This window comes from Carassius carassius, chromosome 17 (genome assembly GCF_963082965.1).
Source record: "Carassius carassius chromosome 17, fCarCar2.1, whole genome shotgun sequence".
Taxonomy (NCBI): domain Eukaryota; kingdom Metazoa; phylum Chordata; class Actinopteri; order Cypriniformes; family Cyprinidae; genus Carassius; species Carassius carassius.
In genome coordinates, this window is record NC_081771.1 from 24,161,749 (window position 1) to 24,178,532 (window position 16,784).

Below are 16,784 nucleotides of genomic sequence, written 5' to 3' on the forward strand. Positions count from 1 at the left end.
GTATATAATTAAGAAATATTTAAGTATCTTCCCGGCTGTTATCCTGATTGATATCCTGACCTCACCTTAATTCAACTAATGCTTAAACTGACTCTAAAATACACTATACTGTTAACAAAACATTTTTTGCAGAATTCTTCTACATAACATTTTGTGTTAAAATAGTCACTAGAGTATTAATTGTAAGTCTCACACCCTTGTACTGTAATCAGAATGTAAAAGCTCAGCAGGTATTGTGTGTTTCTGTGTGTGCTGTATTCATTTATGTCTAATGTGTTGCTATCTGTTGAATTTGTTCAATAATAAATTATTTAATCCCGTCATGTTGGTTTGGGCTTTTTAGTTTATTATAATGAGCATGGTTCCCTAATTATTTGTATTTGTTGCATTTGTGAAAGACTAATCTAATACTAATTCAAAAGAACTAGACACATGATGGCAACGCAGAAGAGTTTATTTGTAGAAAATGAGCAATTCTTGGAATGTATCAGTTACCGTTTTACTTATTTGCCATAAATGTCTCGAGGAGCTTAAAAAGCCTTTCTTCTCTAGCAGCAGCTTCTCTTTCTCTCCTCTCCTCTCGTTCTCTGTAGTCCCTTTCCTGCCTTTCTTCTCTAGCCAGCATGTCCTTCTCCCACCGTTCCTGTCTCGCAAACATTTCTCGTTCCCTCCTCTCCTCCCTCTCCAGTGTCTGTCTCTCTTTCACTTCTTCTCTCTCTGCTGCACTTCGATCTCTTTCAGCATCCCTCTCTGCAGCCCGTCTGTCTCGCTCGTCTTCTCTTGCCGCAGCTCGTCTATCTCTCTCATCCTCTCTCTCTGAAGCCTGCCTCTCTCGTTCCTCCAGTCTCTTTTCCATCTCCCGCACAGCTGTCAACCAGTCCTCTTCCTTTCTCTGCTTGATGGGTGGAGCATCCTGAGCAGATGAGGACACTTGATGCGTGATGAAATGGTTGAGGGGGGTCTCGCTACTCAGTGCTCCATCCATGATTGCATACCACTTCCAGGTTGCAATTGATTGGTTTCCCCCAACCATACTGAGGCTTTTGAGGTCCTGCAGTAAATTATTAAAGAAGAAAATGATTATAAGTCAATGTTGTGAATTAAAATAATAATAATAATTAAAACCTAGTTTAAATTGTCTAGTTTAAGTTCTTAGAAATGTACTCTTTATATTAATGTTTATGGTTTCAAAAATAATATTGATTATCTTTTCAAGATAATATTGATGCCAAATAATTGTGTGAAGAAAGAAAAATTCACAGCACCTGCCAATGTGCAGCATAAGAGGGGAAAAAAGTAATTAAACATTATAAATACTATAAATAATTAAATACATTAAAATATATTTAAAAATAGACTAATTCTAAGCATCTTCCTGTTTTCCATGATTATGTTGGTGTTGATTCTTCAGCATAATTCAACATCTATATCATTTTCAATTGATCAACCATGCATCAAAATTTTTACATCTTGATTATAAAATCAAGACACATTAATTACTATATTATATATATAATATATTATATATATATATATATATACATGAATATTTTATATGATCATTTTATAATTGCATTATTTATAGGGCTGCAACAACTAATCGATAAAATCGATTATTATCGATAATGAAAATCATCGACAATGATACTCATTATCGATTAGTCGGGTCTGCCCACAGTGCACGTCCAACTTCAGCTGGTGGCATTCAACAGATTTCCAAAATATTTGTGTTTTCTCTACAGGTCCTTCTCAAAAAATTAGCATATTGTGATAAAGTTAATTATTTTCCATAATGTAATGATAAAAATTAAACTTTCATATATTTTAGATTCATTGCACACCAACTGAAATATTTCAGGTCTTTTATTGTTTTAATACTGATGAAAACCCAAAATTCCTATCTCAAAAATTTAGCATATTTCATCCGACCAATAAAAGAAAAGTGTTTTTAATACAAAAAAAGTCAACCTTCAAATAATTATGTTCAGTTATGCACTCAATACTTGGTCGGGAATCCTTTTGAAGAAATGACTGCTTCAATGCGGCGTGGCATGGAGGCAATCAGCCTGTGGCACTGCTCAGGTGTTATGGAGGCCCAGGATGCTTCGATAGCGGCCTTAAGCTCATCCAGAGTGTTGGGTCTTGCGTCTCTCAACTTTCTCTTCACAATATCCCACAGATTCTCTATGGGGTTCAGGTCAGGAGAGTTGGCAGGCCAATTAAGCACAGTAATACCATGGTCAGTAAACCATTTACCAGTGGTTTTGGCACTGTGAGCAGGTGCCAGGTCATGCTGAAAAATGAAATCTTTATCTCCATAAAGCTTTTCAGCAGATGGAAGCATGAAGTGCTCCAAAATCTCCTGATAGCTAGCTGCATTAACCCTGTCCTTGATAAAACACAGTGGACCAACACCAGCAGCTGACATGGCACCCCAGACCATCACTGACTGTGGGTACTTGACACTGGACTTCAGGCATTTTGGCATTTCCTTCTCTCCAGTCTTCCTCCAGACTCTGACACCTTGATTTCCGAATGACATGCAAAATTTGCTTTCATCCGAAAAAAGTACTTTGGACCACTGAGCAACAGTCCAGTGCCGCTGTTTCTGGTTCAAAAGTGGCTTGACCTGGGGAATGCGGCACCTGTAGCCCATTTCCTGCACATGCCTGTGCACGGTGGCTCTGGATGTTTCTACTCCAGACTCAGTCCACTGCTTCCGCAGGTCCCCCAAGGTCTGGAATCGGTCCTTCTCCACAATCTTCCTCAGGGTCCGGTCACCTCTTCTTGTTGTGCAGCATTTTTTGCCACACTTTTTCCTTCCCACAGACTTCCCACTGAGGTGCCTTGATACAGCACTCTGGGAACAGCCTATTCGTTCAGAAATTTCTTTCTGTGTCTTAGCCTCTCGCAGGTCGGCAGTCTTACCCATGATTGCGGTTTTGAGTAATGAACCAGGCTGGGAGTTTTTAAAAGCCTCAGGAATCTTTCGCAGGTGTTTAGAGTTAATTAGTTGATTCAGATGATTAGGTTAATAGCTCGTTTAGAGAACCTTTTCATGATATGCTAATTTTTTGAGATAGGAATTTTGGGTTTTCATGAGCTGTATGCCAAAATCATCAGTATTAAAACAATTAAAGACCTGAAATATTTCAGTTGGTGTGCAATGAATCTAAAATATATGAAAGTTTAATTTTTATCATTACATTATGGAAAATAATGAACTTTATCACAATATGCTAATGTTTTGAGAAGGACCTGTATTATGACAGGTGGTCTTATAAATTGTTAAGCACTGTATGTTTTCATAGCATTCAGTTGGCACATCTGTTTGAAGGACACTGGGCATAATAGTGTGGAATTGTTGTCCATTATTATTATCCATCAGGATAATCGTTAGTAGCAACACTAATTATTTATTTGATAAATTTATGTCTGCGTGTAGGTTGCAGCACATGACTTGGCAAACATTTTAGCATCTTTGACTTAATGCCTCTAAAAAAACATAAAAATGATTTTTTTTATTCACAGATCAATAACACAGAAATGTATGTAATTTATGTTTGACGTCAGTTATCTTTAAGCAAAGAAATGCTTTAGTATTTGTACTGTATCGATGGATTACTGCAGACATGTGACTTGCAAACAAGCTAAATAATTGCATGACATCACCTTATACTTCTGTTTTAGATTCTCCCACTTCTTTCGAACCCATGCAGGCGTCACTTTGCCCACCAGCTGTTTCTCCTTCACATACAGCCTTTTGATTGGCAGATCAACAGCATCAAATAAACACGTGTACATGACAAGGCACAACAGCACTCAGTAAAGTCAATACTGGATTTACTCACTCAAAGGATTTAATGGCTACATTTCTCCTGCTTGTAAACAGACTGTTGTTACTGACTCTCCATACAATCAGATCTGCCGTGTTGGCATCAGTCCCTAAATGCATAGAGACGACTGGTAAACATATTTGCCTTTGACCACCACTTGAAAATGGAATAAATGACATACATTGACAAATTCACGATATTGTTGTATGATATCAGCATGCCGTTACTGTTGCAGAGTTATGTTTTGGGAAGAGAGGAAGGTTAAAAAAGGGGGGTACTCATAAACCGATACATTTTGCTGTAAAACTGCTTTACTTGCATTTAAAGACTCCATCGTCCGAGCCCATTTTAATTTTTTGTTTTGTTTAGCATTGTGTTTTCTTCTCCTCCTGTCCTTTGCTTTTGCTCCTGTGAGTGAGAATGAATTACAGCGCACTACCGCCCCCTATCGTAAACTACAACACGTTTGTTGTTTTCCGCGTAAAGTGAATCACAAAATCTCCCATGCAATGTTTGAAATGGACAGGATGGACATGGACATGACTTTAATTCTTAATTCTACAGTAGGCGGTGGTGTAATGATTTAGTCGAGGATTTTGTCCAACGGTGGCGCTGTAGGGACCGCGGCTTTCGGAAATGACGTGTACAGCAGGAACAAGTAGCAGGGCTTGAAAGAAAGTGTGTAGTCACCGTGTGTAACCCGGTCTACAGCTTTATTTTCAGCATAACATAACCAAATCTTATAAATAGTTCTCATATTAGTGCCTGCATTTTACATTTGCCATCATGGTAAGTGAACTCGTTTGAAGAATTTAAGTGTGTTTGTTGAATGTAATCGTTTATATTAGCACTGTAACGTTAGCTAATTTGCAGTCTCATCTTTCCAGGCGAATGTATTTATAAAGTTATTTATCCTAAACTACATTTTAGTTTGCTTTTTAAATTGAATTAATTAAATGCATTCCACATAAATGATAACCTTTAGTTATATGGAGTGTTTACTATTGAGCTGGATTATTTGAATCGATCATATTGAAAACGAAACTAACAGTGTTGCATTTGGATGCCTGGGCTAAATATTGATGTGTTCAGTCAAGTGTAGACGTATTTTATGTCATGATTTTCATAATTGCATTAGTATTAAAAGGGGAATTCAGTACGAACTCTTCTTGATCAAATGTGTCAGCTTTTATACGCATTTCAGATGTGTTACATTTGTAACATTTCCAAAGTGCTTAGTCACACAAAATACATTTTTATTAAACTACCTCTGTTAATTGTGTCTTGTTTGGAAATTTATTTTCAACTAACCCTAACAGTTTCAAATGTGTATGATATCTAGTCACACTGTATAGAAAGGTGCAGTTGTTTAATCTTATAAGTTTTGTTGTTTTATTGTCATCTTCCCTTAGTCTATTATGTCATATAATGGAGGTGCCGTCATGGCGATGCGTGGTAAGGAATGTGTGGCAATAGCATCAGACCGGAGGTTTGGCATCCAGGCACAGATGGTGACCACCGACTTCCAGAAAATCTTCCCTATGGGAGACAGACTCTTCATCGGGCTGGCTGGCCTTGCCACAGATGTACAGACAGTGTAAGAATAGAGTGCCAGAAGCATTAGAATATTTGATATTAATCAGAACACTTGTCATTTCTCTTTTTGAAAACCTTGTGCTTTTTACCTTTCTCTCTCGTTTTAGATCTCAAAGGTTGAAGTTCCGCTTGAACTTGTATGAGCTTAAGGAAGGTCGTCAGATCAAGCCGAAGACCTTCATGAGCATGGTGTCCAACCTTCTGTATGAGAGGAGGTAAAAAATGCACGTCTGTACCTGCTAGTTACTGTTAATTTGCCAAGAGAAAACCAATTGCTGACAATGGAAGGGAATTAGTAGAACAACAAATGCATTCAATCAGTGGTAAATAGTTTTTGTTGTTGTTGACCTTAACTGTAATAGTGCTACAGTGCCCACTCACTTGTATTGAAAGTATTTTCCCCATAGAGATTTTAGAGTTATTAAAAAATTATGTTCTGTATAGTATGAATGAAATTTGGCATGATGTTACTGTCAAGTGACCTACCAGTGTCAGTTGTTTCACTTCACTACAATGGGATAAAAGTTGAAGGTCATCTTACTTGGGGTACATTTAGCATACTGTTTTTGGAATACTATGAACTCTGACATTTTATATATATATATATGTATATGTGTATAGATATATATTATAAAAATAAAACCATCGAGCGTGTCCGATGTGCGACCCCATTTAAACACTGTATCTGAACATGACTACTTTAATACTTGTAGCAGGAGAAGAGTAGTATGTGCAAAAAAATTATAAAAAATTGACATTGACAATTGACACATTCTATTCTTCTCCTGCTACAAGTATGAAAGTAGGCCTGTTCAGATACAGTGTTTAAATGGGGTCGCACACCGGAAGAGAAGCGAAGTGCCATATCGCGTAGCACCACGTCTTTAAAATTCGAACACATTGTTTTCTGTGAATGTATGCACACCAGTGGCACCATTTGGCGTCTGTCCGTGGCACCCAGCTACGACTCAGGACGCTGTTCAAATTCTTGCCTCGCCACTGAGCATCATCTGCATAGTTTTATATTAAATAAGCTTGAAATTGGGCTTGCGCATATAGAATTTGCGCGGCCGGTATGCGATACCTCGAGATGTCCTAGAAGCGGCGCTGCGCTTCTCGTCTGGTGTGCGACCACCTTAAGAGCTGTAAGCCTTAAAACCAGCCAGCTATAGGGTGAATAACAACAAACTTTGTTTACAAACAACAAAATATTTGGAAATCAGACAAAGGTACTGTGCTTAATGAAATTAATAAAGAGAAACTACAATCCCATGAATAATGCCAAACTACACAATCAAATAAAAAACAATGGAGAAATAAAAAACTGTTGACTTCGCTTTGCTTCTTGGACAGAGTCTGGAAGGGCATAATTGACAAGCATTTACTTTCTCATGGAGGGACGCTTGCCTGAAGTTTAAAATCATTGGTTACCCATAAGCCAATCACGTAACGTTTGGTTATGACGTGTTATGCGCTGGCTCAGCCGCCTCAAACTTCCGCTGTAAAAACGGTATGCTGCGAAAATAAAACCATCAAGCAAGTTTTGCTGCCTCTTTAACCTGATCCTGCATGAGAGCAACAATCACAATTATCGCCTTGCCGGACTTTTGCCTCCCCAGTTTCTCGCTGACGATCGGTAACAGTTGATAAATTAAACTTTTCCCAAAACCTGTCGGGAGTAGGGCAACAACATCACCTCCATTCGAAATGTGAAACAAACACTCTTGTTCGGGCTTCAGTTGGCAAATGCCGGGAATATTCTCCACAACAGAGCGAATAGCATCCCGTGTCCTCATGTCCGCAGTCGTTTTCGATTTACCTAAACTAAACTACAATCTTAAATTCGGCGCTTAGCGTCTACGTCACGGCTCTCAACCCGCCCTCTGTTCGTTGATTGGCCGGCTGTTTTGGAGCCGGAGGAAAACTGGGAGTTTGCCATTTCAGACTGAGTACAGAAGCAAACTGAAATTGAGCGGAAGTACGAAAGTGATTTATTTCTCAGCAGAATCATGGGTGATCACCAGGAACCAGAAGTTAAAATAATTTGGACCGATGGCTTCAATAACAGTGTGTGTGTATATATATATATATATATATATATATATATATATATATATATCATCAAATAAGAGGTTTTTTACTTATGGAACCCAACAGATCCAAATTCACATTTAGTAGTATTTAGGCCTACTAAACTCAGTTTCTAAAAGGGTCTTGCAAACCTACATATTTTCAAAATCAACTAGTCAGTGGGTTGTTATAATTACTGGTCATAATTACTTGTTATAATTACTGTCAGGTTAGGAAGAGTTTGGAAAATGTGTACTGTTAATGTGCTTCCAGGAACAGGGTTGTGAGACCGTGCCTTGATGGGTAATGTTTAGCACCGTTGGCTTTCTCTGATCGGAATATTGCCATGTGCACTGTGTACAGAATTGAATCTTACATGTCCCTGTCTCAGGTTTGGGCCATACTACATCGAGCCTGTGATTGCTGGTCTGGACCCAAAGACCTCTGAACCCTTCATCTGTTCCCTTGACCTTATCGGATGCCCAATGGTGACAGAAGACTTTGTTGTGAGTGGAACTTGCTCCGAGCAGATGTACGGCATGTGCGAGTCCCTGTGGGAACCTGACATGGTAGGTGGAGGGAAACAAGACGGCGTAACTGTATTGGGTATGAAGGCTGATTTCTGATCTAGTCATGTATTCTCATAGACTTTTGCTGTTGACTGTGTTCTCTAGAAACCAGAGGATTTATTTGAGACCATCTCACAGGCCATGCTGAACGCTGTTGACAGAGATGCAGTCTCTGGAATGGGAGTTGTTGTTCATGTCATGTAAGTATATCATCAAATGTCATCACCCTTGATAGTATGACAGTCATTAACTTTTTTTAAGTAACTGATTTCAATCTGCACAAAACATTAAGACTTTAAGAATAATTAAAAAGAATACATTAAGAATATCCTTTTTTTTTTTTTTTAGTGAGAAGGATAAGATAACCACACGTACCCTGAAGGCCAGGATGGACTAGAGAAATATACTTCTGTTCTTTCCTCTCCTACAACCCCATTGTTTTGTAATAGAATTTGCCTTGTTCCATTTGTCATCATCAAAATTGAATTGTTAAATAAACATTTCTAATATTTACTCAATTTCTTATGTGGTCAGAGATGTTTTTAAAAGATACTTTTTGTGATATTTCTTAACATTTTGAAGTCAGCATGAAACAAATCTATATTCTGCAGGTGCATCTCCAAAAATTAGAATGGCGTGAAAAACGTATTTCAGAAAGTCAAACTTTCAGATATTCTAGAGTCATTATTAGTAAAACATTTCAAATGTTTATTTGTTTCAATTTTGGTGATTAGAGCTTACAGCTCATGAAAGTCAAAAATCCAGTATCTGAAAAAAAAAAAAAAAAAAGATTTGCTAAGCAGAAAAGTTTAACTTTAAAGTATGTTCATTTATGCACTTAATACTTGGTCGGGGCTTCTTTAGCACAAATGACAGCTTCAGTGAGGTGAGTTATGGAAGCGATCCGCCTGTGACTCCAGACCTTGATTTCCAAATGAAATGCAATTTTACTTTTAAATGAGGGGCGGCAGTGGCTCAGTGTGTGTGCACTTCGGATGGGTTAAATGCAGAGCACAAATTCTGAGTATGGGTCACCATACTTGGCCGAATGTCACTTCACTTTCACCTTTCACCTTTTAATTTTACTTTTGCACTGACACCAGCTACAGTTCCACCAGCTACAGTTCACTCCTTGTGAAGCTCTCAGCTCTCTCTAGTGTTTGAATCAGCTTTGCTTGACCGTATTCTCAAGCTTGCAGTCATCCCTTTTGCTTGTGCACTTTGTCTCACCGAATTTCTTAGTTCCAGTCAACTTTGCATTTAATATTCTTTGATACAGCACTCTGTGAACAGCCACCGCTTTTCAGTAATGATCTTCTGTGACTTGCCCTCTTTTTGGAGGGTATAAGTGATTGTCTTCTGAACCATTGCCAAGTCAGCAGTCTTTCCCATTTTTGTGGTTTCAAAGAACAAGAGATACCAGGAATTTATACTGTAGAGACAGGGTTTTTTAATGAAACTCGAATGTAAATGTGCTAATATTTTGAGATACTGGATAGAAACTTTTCACTTTAATGAGCGCTAAGCTCCAATCATCCAAATTAATTAAAATGTTGTACATTTAATGAATCAAGAATATTTGAATTTTCACTTTATTGAAAAAAAAACTTTCACAACAAATATATATATATATATATTTTAGATGCACCTGTAAATGCTGATTAACGATCCTAATGTGAACAATTGATTTGTGCAGTGTGGTGACTCTTGATGTGCTGACACTGGCTTTTCCTGACAATCTTCCAAAGGCTGTGGTCATCCCTGTTGCTTGTGCACAATTTCCTACCACACTTTTTCCTTCCTGTCAACTTTCTATAAATATGTTGATACAGCACTCTGTGAACAGCCAGCCCTTTCAGCAGTGACCTTCTGTGGCTTACCCTCCTTGTGGAGGGTGTTGATGATTGTCTTCTCACCAACTGTCAACTCAGTAGTCTTTCCCATAATTGTGGTTGCATGTTCTAAACTAAGTAATCAAGTTCAAAATGGAATATTCTAATTTTCTGAGATACTGATTTAAGCTTTTAGTAGTAACCATCAGAATTGAAACAAAAAACGTATAATATAACATTAAAATATTTTCAATTTAATGGTTAATATTAAAATTAAAAGGGGAGAGCAGACCACAAATGCACAGTATATGTTGTTTTCTTTCATTTACATAGTCGAATACAAAAGGAAACATGAAAATAAGCAGGAGGAAAATAATGTAGCAAGCAGGAGGTGAAGCAGGCTGAAAAGAGCTATTCTATAGATGTGGTTAAATCACCTAACGTTATTCTCCTGAAAATTGTAAATGTACAGCCCATTCAGTCAAAATGATGACAGGGATTATTTGTAGCGCAGTCTGAAATAATTTGTTGCTGTCTTTTTGATTGGAAGTTACCTAAGCAGAAGTGCCTCCCATAATTTAAAAGTTCAAAAGTTGTATTTATACTACTATAATACTACTTGACTACTATAAGACTGTACATTAGTGAGATTTTACAAAAAATACAAACAAAAGTTAGCTGCCTTAATTATGTGTTTATGGCAAAATTACTAATGTGTGTCAATAAGTGTAACTGTCTTGGTCTTAAAATATTGCAGAAACCATAAAGTAAGAGACCAAATGTTCAAAGTATACATTTATTAGTAACAATAATCAGAATGGACAATAGCTCCACCAAGTCATATATTTTGTTTACGGTTGCTAATTAAGCAACCTGGTGCTTTAACATGTGTTTACAGTTATGCATTTTAAGCACTGAACAACAGCTCTTAACATCAAATCATAGTTTAGAGTAAGAACTAACCTTTTATCCATTTAGATGTATCCACGATTAACATGTTGTATGAATATTTCTACAAACACTAGTCTAAAAAGTAACAAATTTATTTTAGTTTGCATGTTTACTAAGAAATAAATGTTTACCAAAGCTTTTTGGTTGCACATGCAAAAGTATGGAATAAATTTATAATATTTTTGGAGGGAAAAAAATTTAAAAGGGAGAGAACATAAATCCTATTAACTAATAAAATAAAAAAGAATCTATTTACAGTAAACATCAGCAGTGGTACCCCATGAATTATTCCAAAGCAGTGGTGATTTTGCTGTTGTAACGTAAAAGGAGTACACGCTCAAAATGTTCATCTGAGAGGTGATGTCCTTTTGGGGTCACAATATTGCTCCCATTGCTGAAGAGCTCTTGCACTGGGGCACTTGAGGGTAGAGTTGTATTGAACTTGATGAACACTTTTTTCACTCCTGGAAATTCATTTAGGCATTTCAGATCTTTGTTTGTACCCTGGAGATACAGCCACACCTGTTCCGCTGCTTCCCTCTTTCCACTTTTGTTGCCAGAACTTCCAGGGCCATATGAAAAGAATTCATCCTCATGAACAGAGCCTCCATTGGTCTCGGTTTCTTCAGTCCCTTGGTCGACCTGTAAAACTTCAGTGATCAACTGTGCTCGAAGACTCTCCCTCTCATCTTCTGGTAACCACCAGAGTCTAAACTGTGGCATGGTGGCTGTGGCCAATCTGGCATCAGAACTTTCAAACACCTGCTTGAAGCGAGAGTCGATTGCCTTGACTGTGCTGTCAATGACCTTGGAGAAAAGGCGGGTGTTTGCTGCCTTCTCCTCGAGCTTCCTTTTAAGGGTCAACAAGGTTGGTATCACAATGCCAAGGAAGCACTTTTCTTCTCCGTGCAGAAGGTCAAGCGCAAAAGCCACTGGTTTGAAGACGTCCGTATATTCTGTGAGATACGCAGTTTCATCAGGTGTAAAATGTGGAACACCCAAGGCTTCGAACAGTTCGTTGAGCTGTGAATCAGTAAGTGACATCAGTTTGTTCATGGCGTAGTATTCGGAGCTCCACTGATTGGAACAAGGATCTGTCAAATTCATTTTTGCAATAGATTCAATTGCATCAGCAGCTTCAGTGGATGATTGGGCTTTGTGCCATATTGCTGCACATTTTTCAGTTGCATTTCTGTGCAGTTTACCTGCCTGTCCCTTTGAGACGGCCTCCGCTAGATCCTTCGAGGCAATCAAGTTCAGTGTCTGAGAAGCACACCGTTGGTGGGGTGGTAAGAAGTAACTCAGAAAGAAGTCTCCACCCATTTCGCCATCACAAAGAATGCTGCCCAAATCCTCGAAACGACTTTGCTCCACTGCTTGGTCATCCTCGGGACAGAATTCTTTGAAAGCTTTCACAAAATTGTTACCATTGTCAGTGACTGTGGCCTGAACTTTGCTCTCAATGTTATAGGAAGAATGAATTTCTTGAATTTTAGCGATGATGGTTTCACAAGTGTAGCTGATGGGGATTCTTGTGCAGGCAAGAGCAGCAGACTTCCTTTCGAGATTGTCCTCAAGCCAGTGACAAGTCATTCCAAAATAACTTCTGTCCTGCACTGACCATACATCAGCAGTTGTACACAATGTCTGCACTTTGTCAAGTTTATCTTTTAGCTCCCCTTTCATTTTATTGGACGCTACTTCAAGCCTGGTGATAAAAGCATTTCGACACATGACTTTATTGCCCCTGCTTAAAGCTTCAATCAACTTCCTGAAGCCAGGTTGCTCTAGAATTGAAATGGGTTGCACATCCTCCACAATAAAATTAAAAACCAGGCTATTTAGCCATGATTGTGATGTGTGATGATAAATGGTGGTGGGATCAATTGTGCTTCTTTCAATCTTAGCTTCTTTCGCTTCAGATGATGATTCTGCCATTTGATTTTCCAGGACGCTTGGTTCGTAACTGCTTGGTCCATCACTGCTTGGTGCTTCAACACTTGGTTCATCCCTTATTCTTCTCCTACACGCCACAGAATGCTTTCTCTGTAGGACAAAGAAAAGGAGTCAAAACAAGACGTTTATTTTCTGTGCTTAGACGTGGTAAAACCAAGGCACATTTAATGCTGAAACACTTAAGACATTTAATAATAAGTATGTGTTGTCCTAAAAAAAATTTCATTCATTAAGAACATTTTCCAGGTTTGAAAACAATAATGAATGAATGACTTATAAATGATACGAGTCACTCTTAAAGTTGTTTTTGTGCAAACAAATTAAAGTCAGTGGGGTCCAATGTTGTTTTGGACCCCATTGAGATTCCTTCTATGGTCAAAACTTTTTTTTTTGTTTCACAAAAGACACCAACTTAAAGGTTCTGAACAACCTGACTATCTGTAAATTATAATTTTTATTTTCGTGTGAACTATCCCTTTAATGTGTTAGATACAGTAGGACAGTGGCTTTAGGGCAAACTGAACTAGGAGTGTAACGGTATGAAATCACGGTACAATTAAAAACGGTATAATCTACATTTGGTGCTTATTTATTGCCATTTCTCTCACAGTAATTTTTTCGGGTTGTTTTTTCTGCATTAAACATTCGGCCAGTAAACAATAGAAAGCACAAAAAAAATTATGAAAGGCAATCCATCATTTATTAGCTTTTATTTATAAGCAATTCAAATTAATTTTTGGGGGGTTGTTTTTCCGCATTAAACATTCGGCCAGTAAACATTAAAAAAGCACAAAAAAATATGAAAGGCAATCCATAGTTTATTACCTTTTATTTATTAGCAATTCACAGTATTTTCACTTACATCCATCTTTGCAAATTCCTTGGGGTGGTGGTCTCGGAGATGGTGCGCCATGTTTGAAGTGTTGCCTGTCCGAGCCGACACTTTTTTCCGACACAATCTACAAACTGGATAACCATCAGCAAGGATGGTGCCTCCTGGGTCTTTTAAATACCCAAAATACTCCCATACAGCGGATTTCAGCCGCTTTGGTGGGAGAAAAAGAGGCTCGGGCTCCGACATTTCGGTGTTCTGTCGTTTGCGCATCAGGGAAGGTGAGTGACACTTAAATGAAAGAGGAGAAAGGCGCAATTTAGACATTTTTTTTATGACTATCTTTTAATTAAACGTAGATTAAATTGAAAAAATATTTCTTTACTTTGGTTTTATTAAAAATACAAATCCTAACTTATACTATCATTTAAAGCCGTGTACCGTAAAATCATCATACCATTACATTGCTAGTTGGAACAGATAAAGTGCTTTGATGAATTACAATAATTCGTCATACTATTATGAACAAACATGCCCGCCCTAAACCAAGTCATATAGAAGATCAACTGTCTCTTTAATTGGCCCATTCCCTTATATAGAGAGCTTTTAGAACTATTAATAACACACACCTAATTCTAATAAACCAAGCAAATTACCCAGCACAATTTATAAAAATGAAATAATTTGTAACAACTGTCATTCCGATTCATATAAAGGCCCAATCAGGAAAAATGTGAAACCGTGAAGCATACAGAATCCTTAAAAATAAATAAATGTAAAAGTGTGATAGAGATTTTTGGTCAAACCACCCACCACTATATCCTACCATTCTCTAACAATATAGATTAACCATTATGCATGATTATGGAATTTTTATTTGAGAATTAAAGCAAATGCACTCCTTGTAGACATGCTAAAACACTGTAAAGGGGAATATAACTGCACAGTCACAAGTTCATTTTTTTTTTTTAACAATTACAGCTTTCAAGTAATTAATTTACCAAATTAATTGCATTTTATGCTGATTATTATAGATAATTACACATCAGTATTCTCAGACACAGACACACACACAGACACACACACACACAAACAGTATCCCAAATAACAATTGTTGCTGACAGAAGCACTGAACTGGCATCACAAAAAGTGGCTTTAAAAGTCAACATTGTATGTTTTAATTCTAATAAGCATACAGTTCATAGCAATTATTTTTTTCAGCAATTTAGTTTGTCTGTGTTTCAGAGGTAGATTTAGGGCCTCATCACATCTCGCTGTTTTAGAATGTGTTTGTGTCCCACTGTACTTTTTTTCTGTGAACATAACAAAAAAACCTATGTCTGTCTGACAGAAGATTTTCTGAAATGAATTCACTTTGCATCAAGAAAATAATTCAGTATCTTAAACAAGAAACTGCTATCTTAGTTTAATGCGTGTTAGCTTACTTCTTTTTTTAAAAACTTAATACCAATATAAAGTTGTACTTTTTCCCCTTCCTTTTTTACTTTCACTAAAGCATGTTTTGACTTTTTAGTCACATTTTCACTTAGTATCCATACTTTCTCTTAAGTATGTTCGAGCCCTCTCCAGCGCACGATATTTAAATTCGCAATGCAATTTCAATACACTCCTTTCTCGTACAGTACGATATTCACTATATAGGGAATGTGGGGGATTTCGAAGACAACATTCATCATTTAACAAAGTTAAAGACTTCGCCAAGCCCGCCTTAACGTAGGCTAATGGACCAATCCACCATGACAACTGCCGCCGTCCGCCATTTTCTCATTGCGAGCATTTGCTTCTTTTTAATGTAAACCTACAGAGGATATGTATGTTTCGACACTTTTAGACTTTATTTTACAAACATACAGTAAGATGTCGTTGCCGAATCACGTATAATACTGACCTAACCGCCATTTTTTCCTTCTGCAAAGCACAATAAACAAACGTGCACGCGGTATCACCAATCATTACCAAGTGACCACGTATTACATTAATAACAACGTTTTCCCTTAATACAGTAACGTTACTAACTTGTTTTATTAAAAACATTATGTCGACAGTTTAATTAAAGATTTAGCGGAACGAGTTATAAAAAAACAATAGGAATATCCCTGCTCACCTTCACCAATCGATTACAGATTAAGCTTTTTCCTTCTGTGATTGGATATTATATTAAACATTAATACTAAACCCAATTTAACAATCTAACGTCTAACTTATTACTGTTCATAATTTTTTTAACGTTACTATATACTCAAAACCACTCCCACTTAGTAGCTCGTCCTTCCCACGTTTCGCTTAAAACTTCGCCTGACAAACAGATAAAAGTGAAAATCAATGCCTACGTGGGTTTATAAGACTGGTCATATATAAATGTACTGGATTCACGTTTAGGAGTGTAAACAAAAGCTTTTATCTGTGACGTTACCTCACCGGGAAACTACCAAAAACAGTTTAATTTGCAGTCCCCCCCCAACTCAAATACACAATAAAAAAAAAGCAATCGATGGGTGTTAAACGGAGCAAATGCAACTTACCTCCAAATGCTTCTTTAGATTAGAAGTCGAGTCCCTTGCAGTGGATAAGATGTTGATTTTTGGAAGGCAGAGGTTGCACTGAACATTAAGGTTTCTCCCTCTCGTGTCCCTAAATGTGAAGTGGTGTTTGTGTATCCAGTGGTCAAAGGCTATACGAGACCGCTCCATCTTCACACGAGGCTCCGGCGTGGACTGCTCTTAAAAACGTTCGCATAAAAACAGTAAATCACACTTGCTGATTCATGTGCAATCGTGTAATAAAAAATTAAATGTGCAATATTCTATTTGCAGACTCTTTATTTTTGTAATCTAATTACGTAATCCAAATAACGTATCCGTTACAATATCGAACAACAGAGGCGCATTTCCTATGGAACAATTTTTGCTGTTTCCGGCGTGGGGCAAACTAAAATAACTCATTACTGCCACCTTCAGCTAGCATGGAGCAAACACACTGCAGTTTCGCAGACTCGTGTGTGGATCCCTCCATAGGATCCCTCACACTTCTTCTTCTTCTTCTTGTTTTTGATTTAATGGCGCGTTGCGAACCAACTTCAAAGTTGCATACCGCCACCTACTATGACGGAGTGTGAAAAGAA

At 37.6% G+C, this 16,784-nt stretch overlaps 3 protein-coding genes across 4 annotated transcripts; 1 reads left to right on the top strand and 2 right to left on the bottom strand.

Annotated features, from left to right (window-relative positions):
- Positions 1–499: 499 nt before the first annotated feature.
- On the bottom strand, positions 500–4,319 carry si:ch73-193c12.2 (uncharacterized). The gene is made up of 4 exons (XM_059497830.1): positions 4,156–4,319; positions 3,852–3,945; positions 3,673–3,760; positions 500–1,051 (listed from the first exon to the last, which is right to left on the bottom strand). The coding sequence occupies exons 1-4, from the start codon at positions 4,181–4,183 to the stop codon at positions 500–502; spliced, it is 762 nt and encodes a 253-aa protein (XP_059353813.1). The 5' UTR covers positions 4,184–4,319.
- Positions 4,320–4,472: 153 nt separating this feature from the next.
- On the top strand, positions 4,473–8,589 carry LOC132161363 (proteasome subunit beta type-3-like). The gene is made up of 6 exons (XM_059571351.1): positions 4,473–4,625; positions 5,249–5,433; positions 5,540–5,647; positions 7,894–8,071; positions 8,177–8,271; positions 8,420–8,589. Exons 1-6 carry the CDS (start codon positions 4,623–4,625, stop codon positions 8,466–8,468), a joined length of 618 nt encoding a protein of 205 aa, XP_059427334.1. The 5' UTR covers positions 4,473–4,622; the 3' UTR covers positions 8,469–8,589.
- Positions 8,590–10,683: 2,094 nt separating this feature from the next.
- Positions 10,684–16,615, bottom strand: LOC132161357 (E3 SUMO-protein ligase ZBED1-like). Of its 2 annotated transcripts, XM_059571340.1 has the most exons (3): positions 16,186–16,615; positions 13,673–13,933; positions 10,684–12,900 (listed from the first exon to the last, which is right to left on the bottom strand). In XM_059571340.1, the coding sequence occupies exons 1-3, from the start codon at positions 16,351–16,353 to the stop codon at positions 11,140–11,142; spliced, it is 2,190 nt and encodes a 729-aa protein (XP_059427323.1). In that variant the 5' UTR covers positions 16,354–16,615; the 3' UTR covers positions 10,684–11,139. The 2 variants fall into 2 exon arrangements, with proteins under 2 accessions (XP_059427323.1, XP_059427324.1); XM_059571341.1 differs by lacking the exon at positions 13,673–13,933 and having other exon boundaries at positions 16,186–16,614.
- Positions 16,616–16,784: the final 169 nt, after the last annotated feature.

Bases quoted from the DNA above. Each gene is read 5' to 3' on its own strand.
- si:ch73-193c12.2 (XM_059497830.1), bottom strand. From the start codon at position 4,183: ATGGGCTCGGACGATGGAGTCTTTAAAT. The intron at 3,761-3,851 runs GTGAGTAAATCC...GCCAATCAAAAG, and splicing joins GTAGCCATTAAATCCTTTGA to GCTGTATGTGAAGGAGAAAC. The intron at 1,052-3,672 runs GTGATGTCATGC...AATTTACTGCAG, and splicing joins ATCTAAAACAGAAGTATAAG to GACCTCAAAAGCCTCAGTAT.
- LOC132161363 (XM_059571351.1), top strand. The intron at 5,648-7,893 runs GTAAAAAATGCA...TCCCTGTCTCAG, and splicing joins AACCTTCTGTATGAGAGGAG to GTTTGGGCCATACTACATCG. The intron at 8,072-8,176 runs GTAGGTGGAGGG...TGTGTTCTCTAG, and splicing joins CCCTGTGGGAACCTGACATG to AAACCAGAGGATTTATTTGA.
- LOC132161357 (XM_059571340.1), bottom strand. From the start codon at position 16,353: ATGGAGCGGTCTCGTATAGCCTTTGACCACTGGATACACAAACACCAC. The intron at 13,934-16,185 runs GTAAGTTGCATT...CTTTCATTTAAG, and splicing joins ATCTAAAGAAGCATTTGGAG to TGTCACTCACCTTCCCTGAT. The intron at 12,901-13,672 runs GTAAGTGAAAAT...TTTGTCCTACAG, and splicing joins AGGAATTTGCAAAGATGGAT to AGAAAGCATTCTGTGGCGTG.